General features: G+C 41.3%; 1 protein-coding gene across 3 annotated transcripts in view; it reads right to left on the bottom strand.

Annotated features, from left to right (window-relative positions):
• Nucleotides 1-594: 594 nt before the first annotated feature.
• The window catches only part of pou2f2b (POU class 2 homeobox 2b), a 63,281-nt gene continuing 37,822 nt past the window's right edge, over nucleotides 595-26,053 (bottom strand). The window contains exons 1-16 of one of the 3 annotated variants that reach the window (XM_077576564.1): nucleotides 21,947-22,046; nucleotides 16,514-16,579; nucleotides 15,019-15,053; nucleotides 13,520-13,576; nucleotides 12,362-12,481; nucleotides 11,090-11,413; nucleotides 10,053-10,161; nucleotides 9,886-9,977; nucleotides 8,802-8,936; nucleotides 8,588-8,729; nucleotides 8,364-8,512; nucleotides 6,970-7,167; nucleotides 6,568-6,809; nucleotides 5,889-5,957; nucleotides 5,291-5,364; nucleotides 595-3,692 (exon numbers count right to left, since the gene is read on the bottom strand). In XM_077576564.1, coding sequence (XP_077432690.1) covers nucleotides 3,370-3,692; nucleotides 5,291-5,364; nucleotides 5,889-5,957; nucleotides 6,568-6,809; nucleotides 6,970-7,167; nucleotides 8,364-8,512; nucleotides 8,588-8,729; nucleotides 8,802-8,936; nucleotides 9,886-9,977; nucleotides 10,053-10,161; nucleotides 11,090-11,413; nucleotides 12,362-12,481; nucleotides 13,520-13,576; nucleotides 15,019-15,053; nucleotides 16,514-16,579; nucleotides 21,947-21,959 — 2,148 coding nt within the window. In that variant the 5' untranslated portion in view covers nucleotides 21,960-22,046 and the 3' untranslated portion in view covers nucleotides 595-3,369. Of the gene's footprint in view, nucleotides 3,693-5,290; nucleotides 5,365-5,888; nucleotides 5,958-6,567; nucleotides 6,810-6,969; nucleotides 7,168-8,363; nucleotides 8,513-8,587; nucleotides 8,730-8,801; nucleotides 8,937-9,885; nucleotides 9,978-10,052; nucleotides 10,162-11,089; nucleotides 11,414-12,361; nucleotides 12,482-13,519; nucleotides 13,577-15,018; nucleotides 15,054-16,513; nucleotides 16,580-21,946; nucleotides 22,047-26,053 lie in introns of those variants that run through there. The other 2 variants (XM_077576563.1, XM_077576565.1) reach the window with 2 other exon arrangements.

Genomic DNA, 26,053 nt, shown 5'->3' with positions numbered 1-26,053 from the left:
GCCATAAAATGTATCTTAACTTTATCACAATAATTTATGACAAAATTTAAATTATACATTTTTAGTATCTTGCACTTGACAAATACTCTATATATTAAAAAAATACCAAAATAAATTAAAAATAAATAAATTAAAGCATTTATGAACAACTAAATCCAAATGCGTAGTAACAAACCTGGTCTAAAACTAACTGAATTGCCACATTACGGATGTTTGATTTCGCCTTTTTTTTAGACCGATACCAGTACGAGTACTCACTGATACCGCTAGTACTTATTAAAAGAAAAAAAGTGTCCAAAGACCTTGGCGTCTTTCTGACACAGACGATGATTTACCAATGTGTCTCGACAGTATAGTGCCAACCAGGACTTCTGTTGACAACATTTTTTTGTGGCTGGTATCGGCAGCCTCCACAAGTACCCGATACCTTCAAATAAGGCCCGATATTGATGAATTTTGCATAATCTCAGTGTGAAAGAGGCCCATAATCTCATATCAGAGCCCCAAACTTTCATCAGCACAACATTCTCGTCACGGGGACAGACCACCCCCCCCTCCACCCCCCATCGCACCTTGACCACCCCCCACCCCAACACCACATTTTTTTTGTTTAAAGCATTCATCTATTTGGTTTATCATCATAGAATATGAGGTATATGATGAACTATCTCTCTTTTACATCCAACAGTGGATGAAGGAACGCAATAAAAGGTCAAGAAAACAAAAAGGGGAAAGTTTAAAGGACGAAATTGAGAAATGAAAGAACATTTGAAAAGCATCCTTGCTTGTGTTTTGCTTCTTTTTGGTCACGTAGCCGTAAAGCTTTCAGAGTTGCTCCCTAGGGGAGAAAAATGTTTAACACGTCAACTTTTTGCTCTGCTTACAAACATTTTACTGTACAAAAAAAAAAAAATCGAAAATAAATCTTGTTACGGGGGTCCTCGGTTTACGATCGACGGAAAATCATACACGCCGTCGTCAATCACTATCTTACGCAGTAGTCATAATTACAGTGAATATTGATATGAAAACACAAGTAGGCCATCAATAGAAAAGAAAAAAACAGTAAGCCCAGCGGCGCAAATTCTCGTATTCTTACGCCGGCCAGCAAACTTGTTGGCAAGCTCGTAAACCGGGGACCACCCGCGTTTGTGGGATTATTTGGTTTGTAGAAAAAAGTTGGCGGTGTAACAACATCCTCACATCCATCCCAGAATATTCAAAGAAAATAAATTAACAAATAAATAGCAAGGGAACAAATCAACCCTACCCTGAATAAATAGTACAATCAAAAGTCTAAATTTAAAAAATAAAAAAAAGAGAGATAGTTTAAATTTTTGGTCTAAAATCAAGTCAATGTTTTTAGGATCTTTTTTTTCTCAGTCTTTTTTTTTTCTTCAATACATTGGCAATAAGTAAGCAGTAGTAGAACATAGATCTTCTTTTTTTTTTTTTAAACTACAAAAATCTATAGAAGCACTAACAGATACATTCCGTCTAAAGAGTCCACGTGGACAAAAGGCTTCTTGACCTTTGAGGCGCCGACCTCCTCGTCGAAGCCGAGTCGTCTTTGGGTAAACGCCTGCCTGCGACTGTGGGGGGCGCCAGCGAGCCTGCAAAGTCACCGTGGCGACATTCCCGGTCTTCCATTTGGTGCCCACGAACAGCGCAAACACACAAAACTGCTCCATTTCTGCCACAACGCCACCTCGTGTCTATTTGGTTTGTTTGGTTTTTGGAAAAATCTGGAAGATGAATTTTCACAGTTTTTTTTTTTTTTTAACCACCTGATAAAAATGTCTAGCACAACTACAAAAAAAAAAAGTCAAATAAAATAAGGATCTTTGTGTAGTAAGCGAGCGGATTGTTGCAAATGACTGATGATAATAAGCACGAAAAGTTTACAGTACAAGAAAACGTCATCACAGCAACCCGACAGAAAAGAAGAAATTGAGTTCAGTGAGGTCGTTTGCGTTTGCTTCCATCCGCTGGGCTGGGGAGGGAGGCCGGACGGGCCCACCCGGTGGGCTTTTGGGCGCGCCACCTGTGCTACACGCGCCCCAAAGTCCTCCCCTCCTCCCTCCAGACACGTTTCGGTTGCTGATTTTTGGTTTGCTCTGTTCAGTCCTTGGGTTTGTTTGTCTCTTTTTGGTTTGGGTTGATTTTTGGTATCCTTTTAGAAAAGGTGTGACGTCACGGCCGTGGGTCCCACCCTTCGCCTGGTGAGCATAAGGGACCCATTTTGGTGGGAGGTTCGACCACCTGACCCCAGAGATCGTTTGTCAAACTTGACTTATCCCGTTTGGTATTCAACGGGCAAACTTTCCACGAAGTTGCACGAGCTGATGACCCAAGAGACGGTTTGTGTCGGGCGGGGGAGGGGAGGGGTTGGTTTATCGAGTCCTGCTTTAAACCCCCGCCCCGCCGCCGCCCCATCAGGGTGTCGTCGAGTGTCTCGGACGAGGCTCCTGAAGAAAACCTCGAGGCCTTGGGGGGGAAAAAAATGCTTTGGTTTCCATTTTGAGCGTTTAATGGCAGTCGGATGTGGACGGATGGCATGGACGGACGACGATGCGGACAAATGCGCGCAAAGTTGATTGACGAAAGGGCAGCGGCGACCGATCGCAGCTTCCAATCCAATCCAAGAGGCGCCTTGCTTGGTCTTATGTGAGATGAGGATGATGTTGGTGATGATGAAGATGAGCTACATGCTAAGCTAACGGTAGCATCTTTGTGAAATGGCCGATGAAGGATGCGTGTTGCAGTGGAGTCCTGGTCCTGGATAGCTTGACGATTTATTTACATGTCCTTGGAATAAAGCTTTTCTCTCCGTATTTTTTGGTATTTGAGATTTTGGTATGGTTGTCTTTTTTTTTTTTTTTTTTTGTCATTGTGTGTTCCTCCTCCGCGTCCTCCTTAGGTATATTTTTGGTTTTAAATGTCTCCTCCTCCTCCGCTTCCTCGTCAGACCCGCAAAAGAAATACATTTGAAAAATCCTCCTTTCGTTGTCCTCCTTTTTGTCATTTTTGGTTTAGTCGCTGGATGGCAGCCTCGTCGCTCGTCTTCTCTTGCGTCGCGAGTCTTGAGGTGCCACGCTGATGCAGACGAAACAAAACAAAAAAAAAAGATTTTTGGTTTCGGTCTTCCCCTTCCCGCTCCCTTCTTCCCTCCTCGCCTCCCCCACCTCCTTCCCTCCTCTTCCATTCTGTGTTTTTTTGGCATCGGAAAGCGCGGGAGGGAAGGACGGAGAGGCGGCGGGAGAAGAAGAAGAGCGCATGAGAGAGAGGAAGAGCTAGCTTTGGTGTGAAAGGCCAGAGATGCCCGCCTCCTTCCTTCCTTCCTCCTCTCTGATTGGCCGGACGGCGCCGTCACTCCATCTTGGGGCTGTGTGCCATTTCGCTGGACGAGCAGGAGGAGGCGGGGCTGGAGCAGGGGGAGGGCGAGCAGAGGGTGGGGCTGATGCTGCTGGCCGAGGGGGCGAAGGGAGACGGGCGCGAGGCCTTGGCCACCGCCGCGCTCAGCAGGCCGGCCGTGCCCGGGCCCGCCGGGCCCATGTGGAGGAGGGCCGGGTGATTGAGGAAGAGGGAGGACGCCAGGCCGCCGCCCTGGCCGCCCGACACCCCCAGCATCATCTTCCCGCCGCCGCACTCAAGACTGGAAAGAGGGAGCTGGCCACCACTGGCTGCCAGGGCTGAGGGAAATATACAGCAAAGGTGTCACATGGGTCATGACTTGAATCAAAACAAACGGTGAATCAAAATGATCCCATTCGAGTCAGAACGCATCGTAGCCAGAGGTGGCAAAACCAGGTCCAGAAAGTCAAAACCCTGCCACAGTTTGCACTTAGCCAGGTGCTAGCTAGTTAGTTTCCTAGCTAGCTCCTCGGGTGCTTGTTTACCTGCCAGGGAGCTAGCTAGCCTGCCACAGTTTGACCTTAGCCCCCTGTGCTAGCTAGCTAGCTCCCTGGGTGCGTGCGTATTGTGCGTAGCTACAATACGTATGTGCTTCTTCTGGAAGCAATTCTGAGAATATTTGTTGCTAGCAACACACGAGAGCCAGTTAGCAAACTTGGATGCAGGACCAGAGAGTCAAACTTGCTTAGCGCTAGCTCAAATGAGGCTAGTAGCAAAGTCAATGGATTAAAAAATGGGATGAAAGAAAAAAAAAAACATCCTTTGTTCTGCCGTTGGATGTGTTTTTTACAGCTACTGAAAGTAGAAAATTGAATTTTGAATCGCTACTGCCACCTGTGGCCCAAAAATGAAACTGCATTTACCCTTCTTCACATCCTGGCGGATAGAGTGCGGGAAATTTGAACCCGAATCTTGTTTGAAAACTATTGGCCAGAGGCTTGCAGGAGTTCCCATCAGAGAAACTCTCACACGCTCTTTCTGGAGAAAAACATTTACACAGTAAATTTTGTAGAGGACATTTTACTCTTTAAAAAAAAGAAGACTCTTTATTCAGTCCCAGTTTGAACAGAGAAAACTTTACACTTGGAAGAGAGTTCAATTTTAAAAAGTCACTCAAGGGTTAAGGTACGATCTCACAACCTCCGGCATGAGCGGCGGCACTTGAGCTATGCCACGCCTGCTGTTTGTCAACATATTGCAAATGGTGTTGGAGGTTCGAGGATTCCACCTAACACCAGCGATATATCGAGCTGTCTCCCAATCTGAAGGGTTTGCAACCATTTCTCTCTTCTTCTTTTTTCTTATTAATATTTTACTTTTTTCCAAGTGTAAGTTTAGACTGGGACCGAATGTTGTTTATTTTAGAGTAAAATTGACGCTACGAAATGTTTTGCCAACTTGTCAATTAGCAAAGAATTCATGTGTTTGGTTGCTGCGCTGCACAAAAGTTCCGTTATAGCAGTGGTCACATATTTTGCTCCTTTATGATGAAGGATGCAGGGAGGAAAGGAATCACATGAGCAAGATGAGCACACACACACGCACACACACACACGTAATGGATTTTGATGGTGTGGTTTGATGGTTAATTCTACAAAGGAATGTTAAGGCCACAAATTAAATTAAATCGAATTTTGTGGCAAAAAGTTGCAAAAAAAAAAAGTTATTTGAGGAAAGTTGTCGATTTGAAGTTATTTTGAGACTAAAGATAAATACACTGAGCAAAAAGTTGTAGTCTTACTATACAAATGTCAATTATTTTAAAAGTGCATTTTTTTAGCATGTCGTTTTTGTGGCCTTTGACACTCGTCAGTAAAACGGAGCAAAACTGCCGACGTTGGGAATGAACTCGAGTTGTGGCCTCGCAAACACACACCTTGAATAGTGGCCAGGGGATTGTTAGCGAGGAGGGCTTGGTTCATCCCCGTGTTAACCCCCATCACAGTGTTCCTGTTGTGTCGCACGCACACACGGAAAGCAGACAGACAGACAGACAGACAGAAGAGAACAGAAGATTAAGAAGCAGCTTACAAAACGGAAAGCAGGATTTACAGTGGAACCTCGAAATTCATGTTTGGCTTTTTCTTTTTTGTGTGCGCTCTGCATCCATGGCGCATTGTTAAAGCCAACACCATCATTTATTATTTCCAAGTGACTTGGGACGATTCCACTGCACGTGCAATCAAACAGGTGCAAAAAGACGTTTTGCTCGTGTGTCAAAATGAAAGCAAAAGGGCTTTTTTTGGTAACAAAACTTTGCGGTTCAGCGAGTTCTCCTGAGAATTTGCGAAGGAACAAGTTCAACAACCACAACACACTGCAGCCACAGTGCGGAGCGTCAGAAACAAAAACAAAACAAAAAAGAAGCTACTTTTACGGTGAATTCATCGAAAAAGTGGCAACATTCTCACGAGAACAGCGACACTTGCTTTGAGGTTTGCGTTGCAAGTGTGTGACGTGCGTGTCGTCGTCACCTCAAGTTTGCCGCGAAGTCGCTGATGTAGCTCGACAGCTCGCCGTTCTTTTTGCCCACACGCCACAAGCTGCGAACGCACACACACACAAAAAAAAGTTAAAATTGCATTGCTCAAACTGTACAGTGGCGCCTCGACTCACAAGTTGACTTTGCTCCGATTTACTCCGAGCCGTAATGCAAATACTGAAAATGTGCTAAAAACTCATTCAAACCATCATCATTTTTTAAATGCAAGAGCATACAGAAGGCTTTGATGCCGCTTCTGACATGAAGAGGTCGCTTAAAGCAATGGTAGATATTACAAAAACGGCCAGCAGGTGGCAGCAGAGTATAAGAGATCAACCAGGGCCATGTTGAAAACAAGCTCTTTATGACAGTGTTTTCATCAGGTTTGTGAATAACGATAAAACTTAGCTATATTCTAATGCTAATTGCTGCAAAACAGAAACAGATACAAATATTATTATTTTTCCTGATGAAAGAGGAGATTCTAATCTTTCTTTTGGTAGGTTCAATGTTTTTAGAGCAATCGAACACAATATTCTGTGGGCCTTGCGAAATCAGCCAAAATCCAGTAAAACAGCCGGGAGAGCGAAGGGGGTTGCTTCAGTGAAAATGGCTGCGAGTGAATGCGTACGCCTGCCTTGCATTGTGGCGGTTGTTGACGAGCATCTTACCTGGGGTTGAGATTGAGCGCACTGTGGCCGGGGGTGGCCGGGCTGGCCGCGCTGCGAGGAGGAGCGGCGGCGGGAGCGGCGGGGGGAGCCGGAGGAGGCGTGACCGGGGAGTGGGCCGAGCTGGAGGTGAGGCTGGAGGTGAGGCTGGAGGCCAGGCTGGAGGTCAGAGGGCAGATGGGAGACATGGTGGTCGCCGTTGTGCTACTGAGACTGGTCACGGCCTGGGACAGCTGGTTGCTCATCTGATATTGGGGACGAGAAAGCCAGAGATGAAAACACATTTTATGCAAAAAAAAAAAAAAAAAAAAGGTTTTATAGTCCACATTAGGTGAGCAGCAATATTGCAGGAGGAACACTGAATTTATTTAGCAGGTCAAAGGTCAAAGTGGCGGTGCGACGCACCATGTGGGGGCTGAAGCAGGGGGGCTTGTGCGCAGACGGGGCGCCGGCGGGTTGGCTGGGGAGGGGAGGGGTGGAGCTGCTGGGGTTGATGCGCTTCTCCTTCTGCCGGCGGTTGCAGAACCACACCCGGATCACCTCCTTCTCCATGTTGAGCTGCTCGGCGATCAGCAGGATCTCCTCTGAGGTAGGCTTCTGGTTCTGAAACGGCAGCTCAGCTCACTCGCAAAAAACAACACCATCACCGCGTTTACATCACGTAGGAAGAAATTGCGAGCTTCCTTCACAAATGGCGTGCCGAGTCATGCAAACTGAAAAGGCTCAGAAAGATGACATCATTCTGATTGGTTGCCCAGGACAGTCAAAGTTTTGATATTCGGGATATTTAAAATAATAATAATAATGTACATGATATTTTTTTTTTTTTTTTTAAGAAAATAAAAAAGTAAAATATTTTAATTTCATTTTAATTACAAACATGCATTCAAAAACAAAATATTGAAAAATATATAGAATGAAATGATGTATGATTCATTTTACAGAATTAGCAAGAAAATCTATAAAAATAAAATCTTTTAAATATTTCACATGAACATTTTTGTCAAGCCTTTTTCAGCATTAAGAACTTTTTTCTTTAAATATAAAAAAAATCCTAAAAATACATTAAACATTTAAATATTTCAGATTAACTAAGGTGAACAATTTTAATAAATACAATTGTTAAAAATCTACTATTTTAATTTTATTATTTAACAATCAATGCTTTTTTTTCTCAGCATTTAAGCAATATTAATCCACCCAACCATTTTCTTTACCGCTTGTCCTCAACAAGGGTCGCGGGGACCAAAATTAATAAAAATAAAAACAATTCTAAAACGGTCAAAAGGAGAATTTTGTTTTGAATTAGCATTTAATCAACAATGATCCAAAACATTTTTATTCAAAAATATGAACTCTGAACACTGAAATCTGAATACTCATGTCAGCATTTACTCCTGCGCAAAAAAATAAATAAAAGGAAAATATATTTTATACACATTTTGGATCAGCAATAGCGTTAATGTATGTTTGTTTCTTAATAGTACGTCAACAATGTAAATGATCACGGAGAAAAAATAAAAAAAAATGTATCAGCAATGTTTAGAAAGTTTTGATGTTTTAATTCAAATATTTAAATACAACATTTTTAAAATACTTTGGATTACTTTTAATGTGTGAAATTGTCCTTTACAATTTAATCAACACAGTCTAATTGAGAATAAACACAATAACGTTTTTTCTTTGCATAATCATAGTATGCATCTGTGATTTGCTTTCCCTTTGCGTAATCAGTCTGCATCATTATGAATGCGGAACTGAAATTGAAATTCAAGCGCCTTTGCAAAAGTCGTCCTTACCGTCAAGAACGCGTGCTCGAGGGCGACGCGCACGTTGGTCTCGATGCTGGTTCTCTTCTTCCTGCGGCGGCCGGGCATGCCGTCGAAGCCCAGCGAGGGCGACGACAGCGAGCTGGGGCTGGGAAGGGTGCTGTCCATGGACATGGTCTCTGCAAGGGAAGGCGGTCCGTCACTCCTCATCCTCATCATCATCATCATCATCATCAGGAAGGACGAGGACCAACCTGCGTCGTTGAGCCACTTCTCCAGCAGCGGCTTGAGCTTGCACATGTTCTTAAAGCTCAGGTTGAGGGCCTCAAAGCGGGAGATGGTGGTCTGGCTGAAGTCGTTGCCGTACAGCTTCCCCATGGCCAGGCCGACGTCTCCCTGCGGGCACGGACGCCACACGTTGACACACAAAAGCGAGGGACGGGACGCCGACGATGGGGCGTCGCTTACCTGCGTGAAGCCCAGTTTGATGCGTCTCTGTTTGAACGTGCGGGCAAACTGCTCCAGCTCCTCCAGGTCGCTGGGCTCTTCGGGGTGGGAGGGCGCCGAGGTCAGGCCTCCGCTCACCTCCAGGCTCTTGTCTCGCTGAAACGGGACATCGCCGGCAAACAAAGAACGCGTTTGCAAATATTCGTGTCATGTAGAAATGAATCTTGAATCGTTTTCTGTTGCGCGAGTGCGGAAACAAAACACTCCATCAGGTCGCCAATTTCATTTCAAGCATTTATTTATATAGTGTCATAAATAAACCATTTGTTCTTCATTAATGGCTTAATGTATTTTTTATTTATTAACTAAATATATTGTACCGTATTAACACATTTATTTGTTAAATTGATTTCATGAAATAAAAAAAGACATCAAATGTTGACATGAAGAAATGAGAATGGAAAAGAGAAGAATAAATCTTTTTTCTGGCTTTTTTTTAAAAAACGGAAATATTTGCATTTCATATTTGAATGACTTCTTTTAGCAACCCGAAATAAATGACAAACATTTAAATACTCATTCTGTGCGTTAATTAAATTACTTTAATAACAATAATGTTATATTGTAATGCAATACAGCATATTTTCAGAATTTAAAAAAAAACAGCATTATATGTAAGACTGAGCATTTATTATTCATTTCACAAATTAACATAAGAAATAATTATTTGTAATTATTGTTAATGCAATAACCTGTACTACATATAGGGAATGTTATTTGATTACATTATTATAAGTAGTCTCTTAATTGACTTCTATTATTTTAATGGGATGGGGGGGAACTTCTGAATGTTCTGAACTCCTGTTTTTGGCTCTCTTTTTTTTTTTGTTGCAGGATGTTTGTACAGTGGGACCCAGCTGGCTTTACGGTGTTCTTCCAAGAGCGCCTCTGCTGGTGGCAACCAAGTAGCGCACTCCATTTGGCCTCAATTTGTATTTCCCAACACTAATCACATTGCCCTGCGCACTGTCATAGGACGTAACCAAATTTGGTTCCTCATCTCTTCTCCTCCTCTGTATTGTAATTCATGAATTCTTCCTCCTACCTGTGCTTGCACACCCATTCGACTCTGAGCAGAAAGCAGGCTCCCTTGGTTTGGTTGAGGTAGCGAAATAAGATTTGGTGTCGATAGGAGTCCTGCAATCAATCATGACGTCAAGTCAATGTTGATGGAATCCTTTTTGGCACAAAAAAAAAATGTTTCACTCGTACCTTGCTGGCCCTGCTGCGCTTGCGGGAGGAGGAACTGCGCAGGCGACGGCAGCGAGTGGCTGGGCATCAACACCAGTTGCTGCTGCAGGTGCAGCAAGTGCTGGATGTCCTGATGAAGACCAGAACACAACAATTGTGACCATGTGACACGATAAGGTGGCGGCAGAAGGGGGGTGGGGGGTGCTGGGGGGTCATGCCAGGTGAAAAGGGGAATTGTGAAGCAGGGGTTCTCAAACTTGTTTTCTTTTCTTGTTAAATAGAAGTGGCCAATTACATTCAGATCTCACTATTTGTGTGCTCTTTCTGTAAAGCCCAAAGATGCCACAAGATGGCGCCAACGCCCTGGTTAATAGTCGAGTACTGTACCGACAGTTCTTCTGCTGCTAAAAAAAAAAATCACAAAAATGTGCATATAATTTCTTCCAGTTAAAATTAATTGCAGGGAAGAAAGAAAAATACTACAAAATTCTTAAAAAAAAAACGCAAATTGATATCTAATACGCCTTTTACATGAAAAATTGTAAGAAAATTGAGTAATTGAAACTTAACTTTATTATCATATCTTAATATGAAAGATTTTTTAAAGATAAATTGCTTATTAATTTTGGGAAATAAAACACACACACACAAAAGGCTGTACAGTATGCATGTTGCCTAAGCAACGCGTAAATAGCAACTGCCAGTATATAGCGAAGCCCAATTTCTTGTTAGCTCGACCTTTTTACTTGTCACTTTGCTTCCACTAGCAACTCGAGCTAGACCGAGATCCTCACTTGCACACAAAGAAATCTTCACGTTTCTTCCTTGACACCAATAACTACCTTCTTAGGGCATTTCAGAAAAAGCACAAAAAAACAAGTTGCATGGAAAAAATGAGCACGCAGGTGTTAGCTTCGTGCCCTTTTAAGGAAAAACTAAAGATATGACAAACTAAGTATTGCAAGTAATTTGGACTTCCCAAGTGACATCAGTTTGAGAAGCACTGTCGCAAAGGCTCGCTCGGTCGGCCCTCGACGGCTCCGATTGGCTGCCAGTACCTGGGCGGTGAGCTGGATTGGCTGAGAGAGGGCAAGCTGGGGCGGAGGAGGTGGGGCAGGGACGCTTTGGGCAGTGTGTTCCTGTGTGCTCTGTCCCTGACCCTGCTGGCCTGTTTGTCCCGCCTGCTGCTGCTGCTGCTGCTGCTGCTGCGCCTGCTGCTGCTTGTGGGCCTGCTGATTGGCTGCCGCGGCCGCGGCCGCTGCCTGAGCTTGGGCGGCGTGAGCGGCGTGCGCGGCGCTGGACTGCTGCACGGCGGCGGCCAGCAGCTGAGCCTGGGCCTGCTGCAACAGGATCTGCTGCTGTGCCGGCAACAGAGCCGTCAGCTGGAAGCGGCGCCGTAGCGGGAGAGGCAAGTGTTAAGAAGTTGCGAGGCAAAGCAAAGAGTGCAAGGGAGAGGGCGTCAGAATATGGCTGTTTTTGAAATCACTTTCTGAGAGCCCGACCGATTCATAGGCTGATTTTTTTTTAAACACTTTTTTTCAAATTGTCACAAAAATAAAAAAAAAAATCCAATTTTTTTTTCCTTTTAATAACACATTACCACATGAAACAAAGATGACATGCAAACCCCCCCCCCAAAAAAAAAGTCAGCAAAACAATTAAAAAATTGTCCTGAAACAATTAATCGAATAACGCAAACGAACCCGCAATAAGTCCATTCATCCACTAGTTGCCGATGGTCAAAACAAGTCAGCCGAAACGAAGACTGGCTAATGGGTTAGTCCCTTAACAGCCAATGAATTTGCTGACGCCCACATCACTCACCAAGCCAGGCCACGTCTTTTAAAGCCACACACACTCAACGTCACAGATACGACAGTAGAAATTGAGGATGGCGACCCCAAGTGGACAAAAATGCCTGTGCCTCACATTATGCAAAATAAGATTTTAAGCGTTTACTCGGATTACCTGCAGAATACTCCATTCTAAAAATATTTGCTCGCTGCAGCCCCAGGCATCACAACGCAAACATTTTGGTTTGTATTAACTTTGCAAAACACACTCATCTACATTAAAGTTAATTATTTTTGTTTTAATTTACTACATAGAAATTGGTATGTCAAGCTGGTATCTTGCAAATGCTTCCTTATGAATGTGGGGTTTTCGTCTGGGTTTGTAAAAGGTTGCAAATTGTATCACTTTTTGTTGTGCTAATTTAGAAAAAACTGGAAAAAAGGCCATTGGCAAGCATTCGCCGCTTAGTGAGAGACCAGTTTAATGCATGATTCTGAACACAGCCTGCCAGCGTGTGTGTGCGTGCGAGGTCTCACCCCTGCCAGCTGGGAGCCGGTCAGCATGAGTTGTGTGTGTTGCAGTGCCGTCTGGGAGGGGGTGGGCCCGTGAGAGGGAGGAAGTGCCGGGGACATTTCGCCGCACTCTTCCATCTTATTCTGAAAGGATATAAAACACAAACAGGAACATGAGGAGGAGGTCAGCAGGTTAAAGAAGTCAAATGTGGACACTTAAGGTCTTTTTAAGGCAATTTTGCGACAATATGTTTTTTATTTTTTATTATTGCTTATATTATCAAATAGTTGCAGAATGTATGAATGCAAAACGCTATCATCTCCCGTTGAAATGAAACGCAAGCAATCACTTCTAGCCAACTAAAAAAAGAAAAAGAAAAACTTTTATAACATGCTTTTTTAATAAGAAGAATTGCACGCTTCAGTATTTTACTTTACAGAAACATACACTAGTAACATCATTTAATAGAATTTAACAAACCGTCTGCGCTTCATAATTCAGTTGGATTTTGGCTGAATATATGCAGTTTGGCCACTAGGGGGCGGTATAATACACGCAGCCATACTACAGGTAGATTTGATGATTACGCAGAAAAGACAATCTCAAGTATAAAATGCAACAATGTTACAGTGTTACAGTTTTTTTAAAGATTTATACTGTTAATATTTTTTTGATTAAAAAATGTTGGGAACCTCCATTTTGTGTCGGATATGCTTAGTGCCAGTTTCAGTTTTTTTTTTTTGGGGGGGGGGGGGGGGTGATTTTGAAAATTTGCAGACCTATTTTAATAGTTTTTGCAGAATAAATAGATGAGTATATGTGTACAATTAACATTCCTGGCAAGATTTTGTGTTTTCTTTTTACTTGCACAAAGCGATGAAGTTCCTTTCGGGATGGAGCATGTCCCAACTGCAAAAGTCCCCGCCCACTCGTTTGCATTTCTTCCACGGCATATGCAAATGATCCCATTCTTTTATTTTGGCGTTCTGGGAAATGCGAGGGGAGGATTACGTGCTGCCAAATAGGGGGCCTGCTTGTTTACTTAGGGCAGGAACACAAAAGGAGCAAGTCAGAGCGCTCCCGCTTGCTGTCAAGCAATTTTCTGCACCACGTTAAGACACAAAAGACGAGCAAACATGAAGACGCACACACACACATGCAGACTCACAAAAGCCACTTACCTTGCTGCTGCTCAGGCTCGGTGAAAGGGAAAAGGGATTGACCTTCATTGACTGAGCCTTGATGAAGAGAAAAAGGACAGAATTGAAGGATTGATTGAAGAAGTGATTTTTCATTTCCAAGGAGAGCAAACACGTACCAGGAAATGTGACAATCATTTTTGTTTTGACTCAAAGGTTTTGCGGGCGATGTTCGGATTTCACGAACATTATTTTGGGACATCACATTTACTCCAGCGGGGATTCAAATCCATATTGCATCGCCGCGATTGCCCATCCGTTCTCTAGCGCACGTGCCGTGCTGCAGCTGATTGCAGCTGACGTTGGTACGCCCTGGATTGGTCGCCAGTAGATCGCAGGGAACATATGAATAACCAACAACAGCGGGATACAAAAATAAAATGGAATGTCCATGATTAAGTCCAATGATGTGCAGAGCACAAGTGTGCGCTCATGAGAACTTTACTCATCAGATCAGCATCTGTACCGTCGTAACAATTGTCAGAATACGTCCGGCTCATCCAAGCTTATGTAGTAACAGCGGTGATATTTGTAATCCTTTGATTTTGTTTGTTGCCAGTCTTTCAAAATGATTCACATGATAAGGTCACTAAATAAAGTTTAGGGATCGATGCCTTTATAAAAAACAAAAAAAATGACATTCTGCATTGTTGGAATGTAAATGTCAAGTAAATATTTGTCCTTTGAAGCATTATTAACTCATTTGCTCCCAAAAACGTATAAATATGTTTTATTTTAAAAATGACCATGCTCCCGAAGATGTGTGTGTGTGTGTTTTTTATGCTAGAGCATACAGAAGGCTTTGATGCAGCTTCTGACATGAAGAGGTCGCTTAAAGCAATGGTAGTTATTACAAAAAAACGGACAGCAGGTGGCAGCAGAGTATAAGAGCTCAGCCAGGGCCATGTTGCAAAAAAAGCTAAATTCCCCCCACTGTTTTAAACATTTGTGAATGATTTGTGAATAATGATGAAATTTAGCTAGATTCTAATGTTAATTGCTGCAAAACATAAACAGATAGAAATTTTGTTTTTTTTTTTCCAATAAAAGAAAAGACTCTTATCTTTCTTTTGGTAGGTTCCATGTTTTTATAGCAATGGAACACAATATTCTGTGGGCCTTGCAAAATCAGTCAAAATCCAGTAAAGCAGCCGGGAGCGAAGGGGGTTGCTTCAGTGAAAATGGCTGCCAGAGAATGAGTTAATATGTGCCAATGAAATGCCTGACTTTTTAGTGAGGTCAGTGCACAGATCGCCGTGAATGCAATACAGTAGAAAGACAGTAAATCTGAAATGTTCACGGCAACTTCTGATGTTACGTGATGAATATGGGTTGTCTAACAGTTGTGATTGGCGACCATTCCAGGGTGTACCCTCCCCATGCCTAAAAGTCAGCGGTGTAGGCTCACTTAATAGCCACCCTGGTTCTCACAAGCACGACAGAAACCGGGGATGGGGCGGCGGGAGATGAGTTGGACGTACCTGATGATTGGATTCGGATCCATTGCGCTCGGAATCTGCATGGGAAAAACAAGAAAGCGGCGAATGAGCACGACACACAGTACAGTCGTCTCAAAAGCGCTGGGATGAAAAGGAAAAGACAACAAAAGCGGTAAAGTGCATTTTGCACATGATGATGAACTGACGAGTAAGTAGACAGACAAAATTGTAAAGAACGAAAACAAATTGCGCTCATCCAAAACAAAAATGGGCAACAAATTAAAATTAAAAAACAAATTAATTTTTCATCTACTCGACAATATGCAACCAGTCCATTTGCTCATTTTTTTTTTATATTCTTGAATATTTTAAATAACACCTGCTCCATACTTTAGCCCACATCAAGTAAATATAAATGTAAACATGTACACAAGTCAATTTACAGTGTGTGCCCATAAATGTTCTAATTGTGCCCCTAAAACAAAAATAAAAACTAAATAAATAAATAATGGCAGTATGATAACTGAACAAAAACACTGTGGTATCAAAGTGTTAACTCTTTCACTGCCAAAAACGTTAAATAACGTTTAGTTAAATCCTATGGAGGAGTGCCAAAGACGGTAAAAGACGTTTTTTTTTTCAAAACAGAGGTGAAACTAACCATTTTCTATTGTTGATTACTGAAGAACGGAATAAGGTAGAAACAAACTTTTTTTTCTGATGAAAGCTGAGAGTCCAATCTTTCATTTGGTAGTATGTGTGTTTCCATAGTCCAAACACATAATTTTCTGTGGACCTTGAAAGATCAGTCAAAAATGCTTAAATCGGCTGGCACCCACGGCATCCCTTTTCTGAAAACGTCTGGCAGTCAAAGAGTTAAAATGACAGCTCTAAAATGACCTGTTTTTAAAAATTTGGCTAGTTAAATACAGTTTTCCCCCCACTGAACGATTAAATAGATTTTCAAACAAAATAAATGTTAACCTTCTTCTGTTTTAATTTTTCTTAGTAAGTCACAGTGTCCCATCAAAGGCCCGTGGGATACTCATGTTGTCCTTGGGTCAAACTAGTACCCGGTGGCACTTTTGCACAAAAAGCATTCATGTTTGCAGTTGCAGTGTCTCTTTTGCCTTGAAGGAGAAAAAAAATGACTAAAAGGTTCATTAGAAATAATTAACTGCAAAGGAGGCGGCTCGTTTACTCGACTGTGCAAGCAACCAATCATATTGAGCTGTGCTTATGAGTCCCCTTGCCCATATTTAGCAGCGACAGACAGTTTTAGCGTTTAGTGAAACCTTGACTTTTTCAAACCACGCTGAACCGTCAAACTGGTGATCGGCCCATGCCTAGCTCCGAATAATTAAAAAAAAAAAAAAAGTTGTCCTGGTCTAAGCACTTCACTAGTTTGTAGCTAGTAAAACACATTTGTGTGCTAAATTGTCTTACGAACCTCAAGCTGTCTTTGGCCAGCCGTCATGTATGTTTAAATATGTATGTGTGTGTGTGTGTGTGTGTGTGTGTGTGTGTGTGTTGTCACCTGTGCTGTCCAGCGGTGAGTCGGCGCCAAGTTTGTCGAGCTCAGCCGGCCTTGGCATCCTGGTATCTGCAACACACAAACAAGACGTCGTCAAATGTGGGCCGGGCAGCGTTTGTTGATGACAACAGGAAAGAGCGGCGACTTGAGGTGCAGGGTGGGAGTGCCGTCACACCGCAGCGCAGCGCACCCCCCCCCCCCCCCACTGTACGCCGAGCGTGGGTGAATCTTTCACATGGAGTGCGGCAGGGCCCACTTGCTTTCATTCATTCATACTTTCCAAATAAAAAGAGTAGGTTGAGCTCAGGTTAAATTTAACTCCACAAGTTTGCGTGAGAGAAACTTGTTTGGACGCTCGAAAGGTCACGCGTGTGTGTGTGTGTGTGAGATTGGTCGCCAGTCCTCGTGGCTTGCTGGTTGAAACTCTTCACATTTCTGTACTATTTAAAGCTTTTTCAACTCATTTTTTCCTCGCCAACTAACCGCGAGATGAACTCGCCTTGCAGTTATTTGAGAGCCTTCAGCACACGCGAGCGCGCGCACGCACACACACAGCCACTTCCCCTTTGTGAAAACATGCAAATCAGCCCAACGACCAACTAATTATATCATGCCACCTGCATAATAAACTCACTAACCCCCACAAACCCATCACATACTTTTTAACGGCAGATGTTGATTTTTGACGTCAAGGCATTTGCTTGTTTAAGCTTTAAAACAAATACATAGACGGACAAGAACAATCAATGAAACGATAACAAAAAAAAACAAAAAATAAAAACAAAAGGATAGAGTGAATGAATTGCATTTTCATTGATTCCAATTTGAAAGATGATTAGAAATGCGTGTGTGCTTTGAGATACGAGTGTAGCCCCGGAACAAATTATACTCGTATCTCAAGGTACAAATCTCATTGAGATCTCTCAGCTGACCGGCACATGTTGTACTGTTCTTTGCAGAGGATAAAGAACATGACTGAATATGGGTACATTGTCTGTCTACGTTTGCTGCACAGTTTGTGTTCAATCCATTTCTCTCAAGGTTGTAGCACTGCAACATAGCTGCTATTTGGTGTTAGCATTAAGCTATGTGATGGCTTTCAAAACAACACGTAATTCCCCTTGTTTTATGCTTAAGCTTGATGGCATGGGTGGGCAATATGAATGGACAACAATATTAACGTCAACGTTGCTTGGACCATGTTCAATTTTACATGAACAAGTATTAATAGTAGGGATTTTCGATGCCACTTTTTTCAGAATGATACCAATACAAGTATTAGCTGAGGATTCACCGATACCGAGTACCGATACCTTTACTACTTTTGATATACAAAATAGGGCGGCACGATATCGGGAAAACATGTGATCTAGTTGGTGAATATTGCGATATTGATATTATCGCAATATTTAACATGCACCTAAAAAAATAATAATTTCATTATCAAAAGAAAGAATTTTTAAAAATTCATGTGGAAAAATAAGCAAGCTCAACGTATTCTTAATTAACTAATTGTAATTACCCTAGGTAATGTTGCACTATTACTGTCGTCACTAATTAATAGTGTCTCAAAAAGAAAACATAGCAAAGGAATAGCAAGTGCCTGAAATTCCTTATTCGGCCAATCGGTGGACAGGATTCAGTCATGTGACTCAGTAACACCCGTAGGCGAGGGAGTCTCTGCTCTCGAATAAATGATCTCATCGAGGTTTGACATGATTGGCAATCATCAGTCAAAATAATCGCATTGCTAAGTACTGCGCCGTGACAAAGCGCGTACAGTAAATGTTGGCGAGACAAATTTGAATTGTTTTGTTTTTTTCCTCCTCCAATGCTGTGATTGCGATTTAACGCGATGATTTTTCAAAGTCCTCTTCTCACGTGCGGTACTTAAAAAAGACATGAAATGATAAAATCAATATGAAAGAGTTGATGTACTTGAATTCGATTTGTTAACCGACTCGCAGTGTCCTAAGAGCTCACTACGACCTCACAAAATTCTGCAAACAAATGGAGTGTGAATGTAAATCACTGCGTCATAAATCAGATTATAAAAATAATGCAAATAAATGTGGCTTTTTTTTAATCACTTCAACTTTTTATGTTTCATTAAACACTGATATGGGAGGGAAAAAAAAGTATATTCGCTATACAGCAAGCCGTGGCATGGCTCAGGTGGTAGAGTCGCTGTCTCCCAAGCTGAAGGTCACACTTAAGGAAGTTTTCACTAGTAAAATGTACTCAAAAGCCTCCTTGTCAATTTTACTTAGAAGTCCTGAGTGAAAAAAGTTACTAGGTTTTTTCAGGTAAATATTACTTTTTTTTTCCTTTTTCTTTTTTACAGTGTGCGCGACGTTGGCGGTTAGCGTAGCGGCTGAACGGCGCGCCGGGACCAGTACATCAAGATGCTTTGGTGTTCTCTCACTTCCTCACTTTACTTCCCCATGATAAGTTTAGTAGTGTGTGTTACTTACTGGAAACATTAACATGTTCAAACATTCCACTCGCACAAACACATCCTTTTTTTTTTTTATTTATTTATGTCATTTTCAAGAAAACGTGAGTAAATGAGTGCTTATTTGGCCGGCGGTGACCAAACGCGGAATGCGTTATTATCTCATGCATCTCAGCAGCTGTGCGCAACATTTTGTGCTGTATAATCCAGCGTCATGTTTATATGGTGCAATGCAGACACTAAAAGTTGCAAATAATTTCCTCTGGCCAAAGTTCTTCAAGAAACTTATGACCACATTCAGGAGAAATTTCATTATTTCTGTAAAATATGTTAATATGAGAACTACTAACAATGAAAAGTACATATAACAAATTATATTATTTTAGCAACGCTCCTCTATCAGTGTACGCATTACTATGAATTTATTTAATTTTAGTTTCATTTTGTGCCGTTTTTCTTTGTAGCATAATTGGTGGGCAGTAAAAAAAATATATGATATAAGGAGTTTATGAGAACAGAATTTTTCTTACAATAAAAAACGTTGCACAGTGTTGCCCTTGAGATACGAGTTGAATTTGTTCCGTGGCCATGCCTGAGACTCAAATCGCTCCAATTTCAAATCCTCTTCCACTATGAAATTAATGGAAATTGAAGCTTCTATTTAAATCAATTGTTAAATATTTGCCATCAAGCAAGTTGGAGTTGAGTTCGCTGCCATCGTACAGCGCTCGTAACTCAAAAGACAGCTTTTGAGTTACGAGCATCTCAAAACTCCACATTGTAACGCAACTTTAAGATCAATTTGGTAATATTTCTTTAGCTTGGTAGCTTAGCTTGTTAAAGCCAATTGTTGTGTTAGTTTTTTCCCCCAGCAATCTTCAAGGTTCAATGTTACCTGCTCAATGTGTAATCATCACAAATAAAACAATGCACATTTCAGGTTTTTTTTTTTTTTTCAAGGAAAAGAAAAAAAAGCCAGCAGAAGAAGTTTCATCTTATTGTTCTTCTGGATTTTCAAGTGGGACATTTTTGACCTGCAATAAAACAGGAGGGTGAAGCTACTCAATTACATATTTTATTTACAATTTCAGTGGTGGACTTCTGACAACCTGCCAGAGCATTTCAATGCAGCTCACAATGCAATTACAAAAAAAGAAAAAGAAAAAAGAAGAAAAGAAAGAAATACCTGCCGAACTTATTTTTACTTCTGCCAATGATTGTTTGACTATGATTTTAGTTGGCCTGTGTTTTTTTTCTTGTCTTTTTTAGTGCAATTTGTGGCTTTCACGTTAATTCTATTTTAGGACCCAAACAGATTTTGTGCATTCCACGGAATTGATAAAAAACGAAGCATCTTGTAAACAGTATTGAAAATGTCACTTAAAGTTGCTGAATTAAGACTTAAATCATGACAATTTCCCGGTGGTGGGCAAACTACGGCCCATGGGCCACCACAAGAGCATTCAAATAAGGACTGCTATCCAAATTTGGAATTGCATTTATTTATTTATTGTATTTAATGGAACCAACTATGACATAACATTTGTTGCATTTTACTTTCGTCAAGATTGTATGGACCTTTTGAGGACAAACAAGAATGACAATGAAGTGGCTCGAAGGAACATTGCCCAAATCTAATCAACTTCATTGCACCGTCTCTTTTTCCCCATCAAATGTTTTACATTTGTTAACTATTAAAGCAGTAGAACCATGTGATTCCTCCCCAACCAAATAGCAGAAGAAACAACAGCAATGTTATAATCAGGGATGTGTTTTGACCAAAGTGAAATTATCTGAAAATTTAGCCGGGGGTCTGGGGGCCGCTGGCACCCAGCTAGGTCCAGGGTTAGGGTTAGGGTTAGGGTTAGAGCTCATGGGTTTTCCGTGTTTTTAAGTACTTTCAATGCACTCACATGGCAAAGAAATAGACAAAACAACAGCATAAATTTTCAATGTATATTGAACTATCCCATATAAAATGGCAGTTTTAGTCAACTCAAAATCAGTCACATTCAAAAACATTGGACTGCCTTTGCTTTTAAAAACTATCACTGAGAATATCATCATATCTAACTAATGTGATTACTAAGTTAACACATAAATAATGTTGAAGAGTTCAAATTTCGTGAACAAATAATTGTATCATGACCAAATGAAAAGTAACTCATATTAGAGCATACCACAAATGTCTTTGTTATCGCAGAAGATGTTATCTGTCGGAGTCATGTGCATACACAATGAACTACTTAAAAAAATAAAAAATAAAATAAAATAAAAATAAAAAATCTGAATTTTTTTGGGGGGGGGGGGGAGATAAAAAAAGCGGAATTCCGCGAATTAGCGGAAAAATCACATCCCTGTATAATGAAAAAACATGCATAAAAAAAAAACAGATGCACCTGTACAACAAATACAACTAACAGCTTTTAATTGGTCTGCATTTAAAATGGAGCAATTTTGTCATCTGGATCATTTTAAGTCTGGTAAACTTCTAGTTTGTGACCCCTATTTGTGGCATCATCGCATCACGTCAATTTATCCAGCTCATATGGAGAATTATTAATAACATGAAAAGACATCTCAGAAACATCACTGAGGGAGGGAGGAGACATTTGAGAAGTAATTGGCCGAGTGGACTAACGAGCTCTCTTGACCTCCGACCGACCATCAATCAACAAACTTGAACGTTACACATGATGACACAAGAACGATTTGACAAAATCCAAGCGCGATACGAGGCGCTGATGCCAATCAGCCAAATTATTGACAAACTTGAACACTCTTCACTGATCATGAAGACACGAGTTGAAAAAGTAAAAGGTGGCGTCGCCGGCAACATAATCGCTGACCTTTCCTGTCCACCTTAACTCCCCCGCCCACAGGCAACCCCTAGCTCGCTAATTAGACGCGCACGCACACACATTGCCCTGCTGCTCGTGCACGCGGGTAATTGGTTGCCAAATGGAGTAGTGCAAACTCACCTGGCAACCACATAGTGGCGAAGAACAAGTCCTTGCTTTATGCAATTGAGCTGCTTCAGTCATAAAGTCAGTGTGACAATGCGTGTGTGTGTATGTGCAAAGAATAACTCACTGTTACACACACACAGGACAGTCACTCTCTCTCTTTTTTTCACTCACTAAGCCACGCCTCCTTCACTACCACATCCTGCACCGCGACAGGAAGTGAGGGTCAAAAGAGTGGTAAGTGGGCCCGAAGGTGAGGAAGGAAGATGGCGGGATTGCAGTGAAAGAAAGAAAGAAAGAAAAGAAAAGATGAGAGTGCGACAGGGTGGGCGGGACAAAAGACGTCAAGTGGATGACTGACTGGAGTGGAAAGTGACGGCGCAGCTGGAAAGTGCCACTCACCAGTGCGAACACACTGGAAGGAAAGAGTCACAACGTACTGTACTGGTATGCGTGCACTGGATGGCTTGGATGCACGAGTGACCGTCCCACAGGTGCAACCCGATGTACAATAAACCAGACCATGTGGCGGAAATTTCATGAGCATGCGTTTGCAGGTGGGAGCAAATCCACGACACCCACTGCTGCTAAAAACAGATCTAGGCTGGGGGAGGATTTTTTTTTTTTTCTTCCAAGCAGAAATATTAATAGAAGATGAAAGCCAACTACAATATGTGAAATTCTGAGACAGGAATTAGACTATAGTTTTTTTAGGTATGTCCGATACTTTTTTCAGACCAAAACCAGTTCAAGTACTCACCGATATCGATATAAAGTGACCAATACCACTTGTATTTTTTCATACATGAAATTTCAAGTAAGCCAATGAATGACAGATACATTTCAAGAAAGAGCATTTGCTCATTTCTGACAAAAGGCAGAACAATCACCCTGCAAAATAGAATTTAAGATCAAAATAAAACACAAACTACTCAATCTAATATACGATTCCTTTGTAATGAGTTAAAAGTGTCAAAGTGCAGGATATTAAAAGTGCAATTGTTGACTGTTACACGTGACACTGAAGTTGGAAAATAGGCAACAGTTGAAAATGTAATTTTGTCACAATGCAAGTATTTAAGGCAATATTGAAAAATAATGATTACATATTCATGATGAGAAAACATTAAATTAATTCAAGTATATATATATATATATATATATAGCTTTCTGTTTAAGTAAAATTGCTATGTTGCCTATAATGCATTCAAGAGGAAAAAATAGACCTCATTAATGACTAAAAAATACCATTCTATTTTCATTCAATGAACGCAGGGAAATGTATAAGTGTATATGCAAGAAATATAAAAAATGAGAAAAAGAAGTCATACCACCCAAATTATCAAAAAAAAATATATATATATATAATCTTGCTAACGCACTAATAATGCACTCCGAGCATTAAAACTGTATAAACCTTATAAACATACAACATAAATGAGTCCTGAGCAACTGTGACGTACGTCATTTTCAGTCGGCAGCAAGTGGCAAAATGGCTGCCCCTTTAAATGAATAGAAATAGGTGGATTTTGCCGCTTAAATCGAATTCCACAAACCAACGCAATAATCATCAAAATGCCATGGTTAAGACTATTGGGGCACATGAAACATTACTGTAAATAACTTTTTATTATTTTTATTTGACTTCCCACTTTGAGAGTGAAATGATGCCAAACTTGGGATCTTTCCTGTCTTTTATGCACTCTTAACTACACTTTTAGGCTTTACATACCAAACACTCACATGAAAATTAAAGTATGGTGGTAAATTCTTATCCTGCGTGACCGACCAGGTATTCTTACATGATTCATTGGGCGCATGTCCTAATCTTGCACGTCGGGATAGTCCAAAAGCGAGGACCTCTTTTGTCACTTATGCTAAATACACTAGCGGTGATAAGATTTGGCGTCATAGTTTCACATTTGGATGATTTTATCGGTCCTTCCTTATACTAGAAGCATTCTTGTTAAGTTCATTGAAGAGTGTAAATTGTCCATCAATTGTCCTGCAACTGACTGGACAGCAGCCAAGGTCAGCTGTGATTGGTTCCAGTTTACCCGCAACCTAAATGGGGGAAATGCGCTATAGAAAATGGATGGACGGACATTACACTGTGACAGTAAGTTGAAGTGGCCACAAGGTGGTACTGTTGAGTCGCAAATCGATGATGAATTGAAGGCAGTGGCCAATGACCTCTTATGGTCACTACACAGCAACAAGATTCCCACAAGTCCCAGTAGAAGCGCAGAAATCATGGATGGATTCACAATTGCCGCAGTTTACTACATTTTCTTGTAAGATACCGCATTTTCTCATGTATAGTTTATTTACGCCACTTTTAGAATGCTGTATTGTTTAATTTAGCATCAATATATTGAGAAAATGTTTCTACTGACACATGATGCAACAAAAGGGGGCGGACATTTAAACAAACGGGAATTCAACTCATCAAATGTAGCATCATATTAAACGTACCTGTAATATAAATAACAATGTAAGTAAGGTTAAAAAAAAAAATGCAACAAAACGAGGCCGATGGTGACCAGTCTGCCGGCACAATCATCATCAACATTCAGACGCTCCTCAATAAGTGCTGCTGCTTTGGTTAGCAACAGAGCCAATTACCAAAATGACACCATAACATTTCGTCCTCATCGATTTCCATCACTTTTGTCAACATGCTAAAGATTAATGTCAACTGTGATTTCCATGCTAACGCCTCCACCTATCGGGCAGCAGATGCGGTCGTGTGATTGTACGTGACCTGTGCATGTGTGTGTGTGTGTGTGTGTGCGTGAGGACACTGACAGACGGGTGTGGGGGAGCATCTTGGGGTCAGAGGTTGTCTGGGCAGCCCTGGCTTTGGCCGTGACCTTTGTCCAGAGTCCAATCTATCCTCATAACAAGCAAATTGTGTGTGTGTGTGTGCGCGCGCATATTGGCACAGGTATCGCTCCAGTAAAAAACAAAAAAAACAAAAGTACTAGCAAATCGACGTCTGCTCTGCCTTGTGTGTACAGTTCACGGCCACGGAGGGGCTTCCTGCCCCCCCGGGGGAGGTCTCAGCCTTGGTTACCATGGAGACCAGACCTAGCAACACCACGGCCAAGCCACTTAGATGACACTGGTCTCAATTGACGCATGGTCAAACGGGGCTCTGGGAGCAGGAAGACAATAAGCTACAGCTCAGCAAGCACGATGGAAACATTGGAAAAATGTTCAGGATGTACGATCACGAGAAAAGGCCATTTGTGTCGATGTCGTGCGTGAATGCTGGAGATTTGAAGAGGAACTGAAATGCTGGAGAATGAATTAGAAATGATGTAGGCAATGTACAATGTGAGACTTGAAGATAAAATGAAAAATGGTGGGGGGGGGGGTTAATTATAGGAGAGAGATAAAAAATAATAATACTTATTTGATTTATGCTGAACCAGTTCAAATGGTTTGACAAGTGATAAATCAATCAAATGTATAAATTGGGACCATTTTATATGGAAAATGTGTTTTTTTTCATTGATTTGAGTTGCTTGGATAAACATTTAATATGAGGTGATTGTCTGTTTCTTAAGGAAAAGGAGTTGTGGGATTGTGAGGGGGAAAATCTCGATGTTTAACGTATTATAAACATGATTAGGTTTTCATACATTTTTGGGGCTCTTAGAAGATAGCCTGTATTTATTTGGAGTAATTTTTGCTTGTTTTGCCCAATTAAAGTCAACAATTGGACGCTGGTTTGAATCAGTTGAAATACATATATGGAAAGATAAAAAAAATGTTGTTGAATGTAAATTCATTTTTATGGATTTTACCAGGGAGGATGCTCGACATTCATTGCAGAAATCTGGAATAGTAACAAACAGTTCCTAAAATGTCCTGAATGAGGTGAACAGTTTAAATTGCTTGTGAAACGGTTAAAAGTCTACATCAATGTGGGGATTTTCTTTATTTATGTTGGATGTCAGGATGGTTTTAATCTGTTGAGAAATGTGGAAGTAGGGATATATGGAAAAAAATATTGGGATAATAAAAATATGAAAAGACCAGACCTGCTTCGGTATTTCTCAAGAAATTGCGTGGTGTGAATGCCAAAATGCTGAATTTGAAATCAAATGATGAGGA

The sequence above is a fragment of the Vanacampus margaritifer genome, chromosome 9 (genome assembly GCF_051991255.1).
Source record: "Vanacampus margaritifer isolate UIUO_Vmar chromosome 9, RoL_Vmar_1.0, whole genome shotgun sequence".
NCBI lineage: Eukaryota > Metazoa > Chordata > Actinopteri > Syngnathiformes > Syngnathidae > Vanacampus > Vanacampus margaritifer.
The sequence above is the reverse complement of the archived record's forward strand: the minus strand, read 5'-3'. Positions and strand labels throughout refer to the sequence as shown.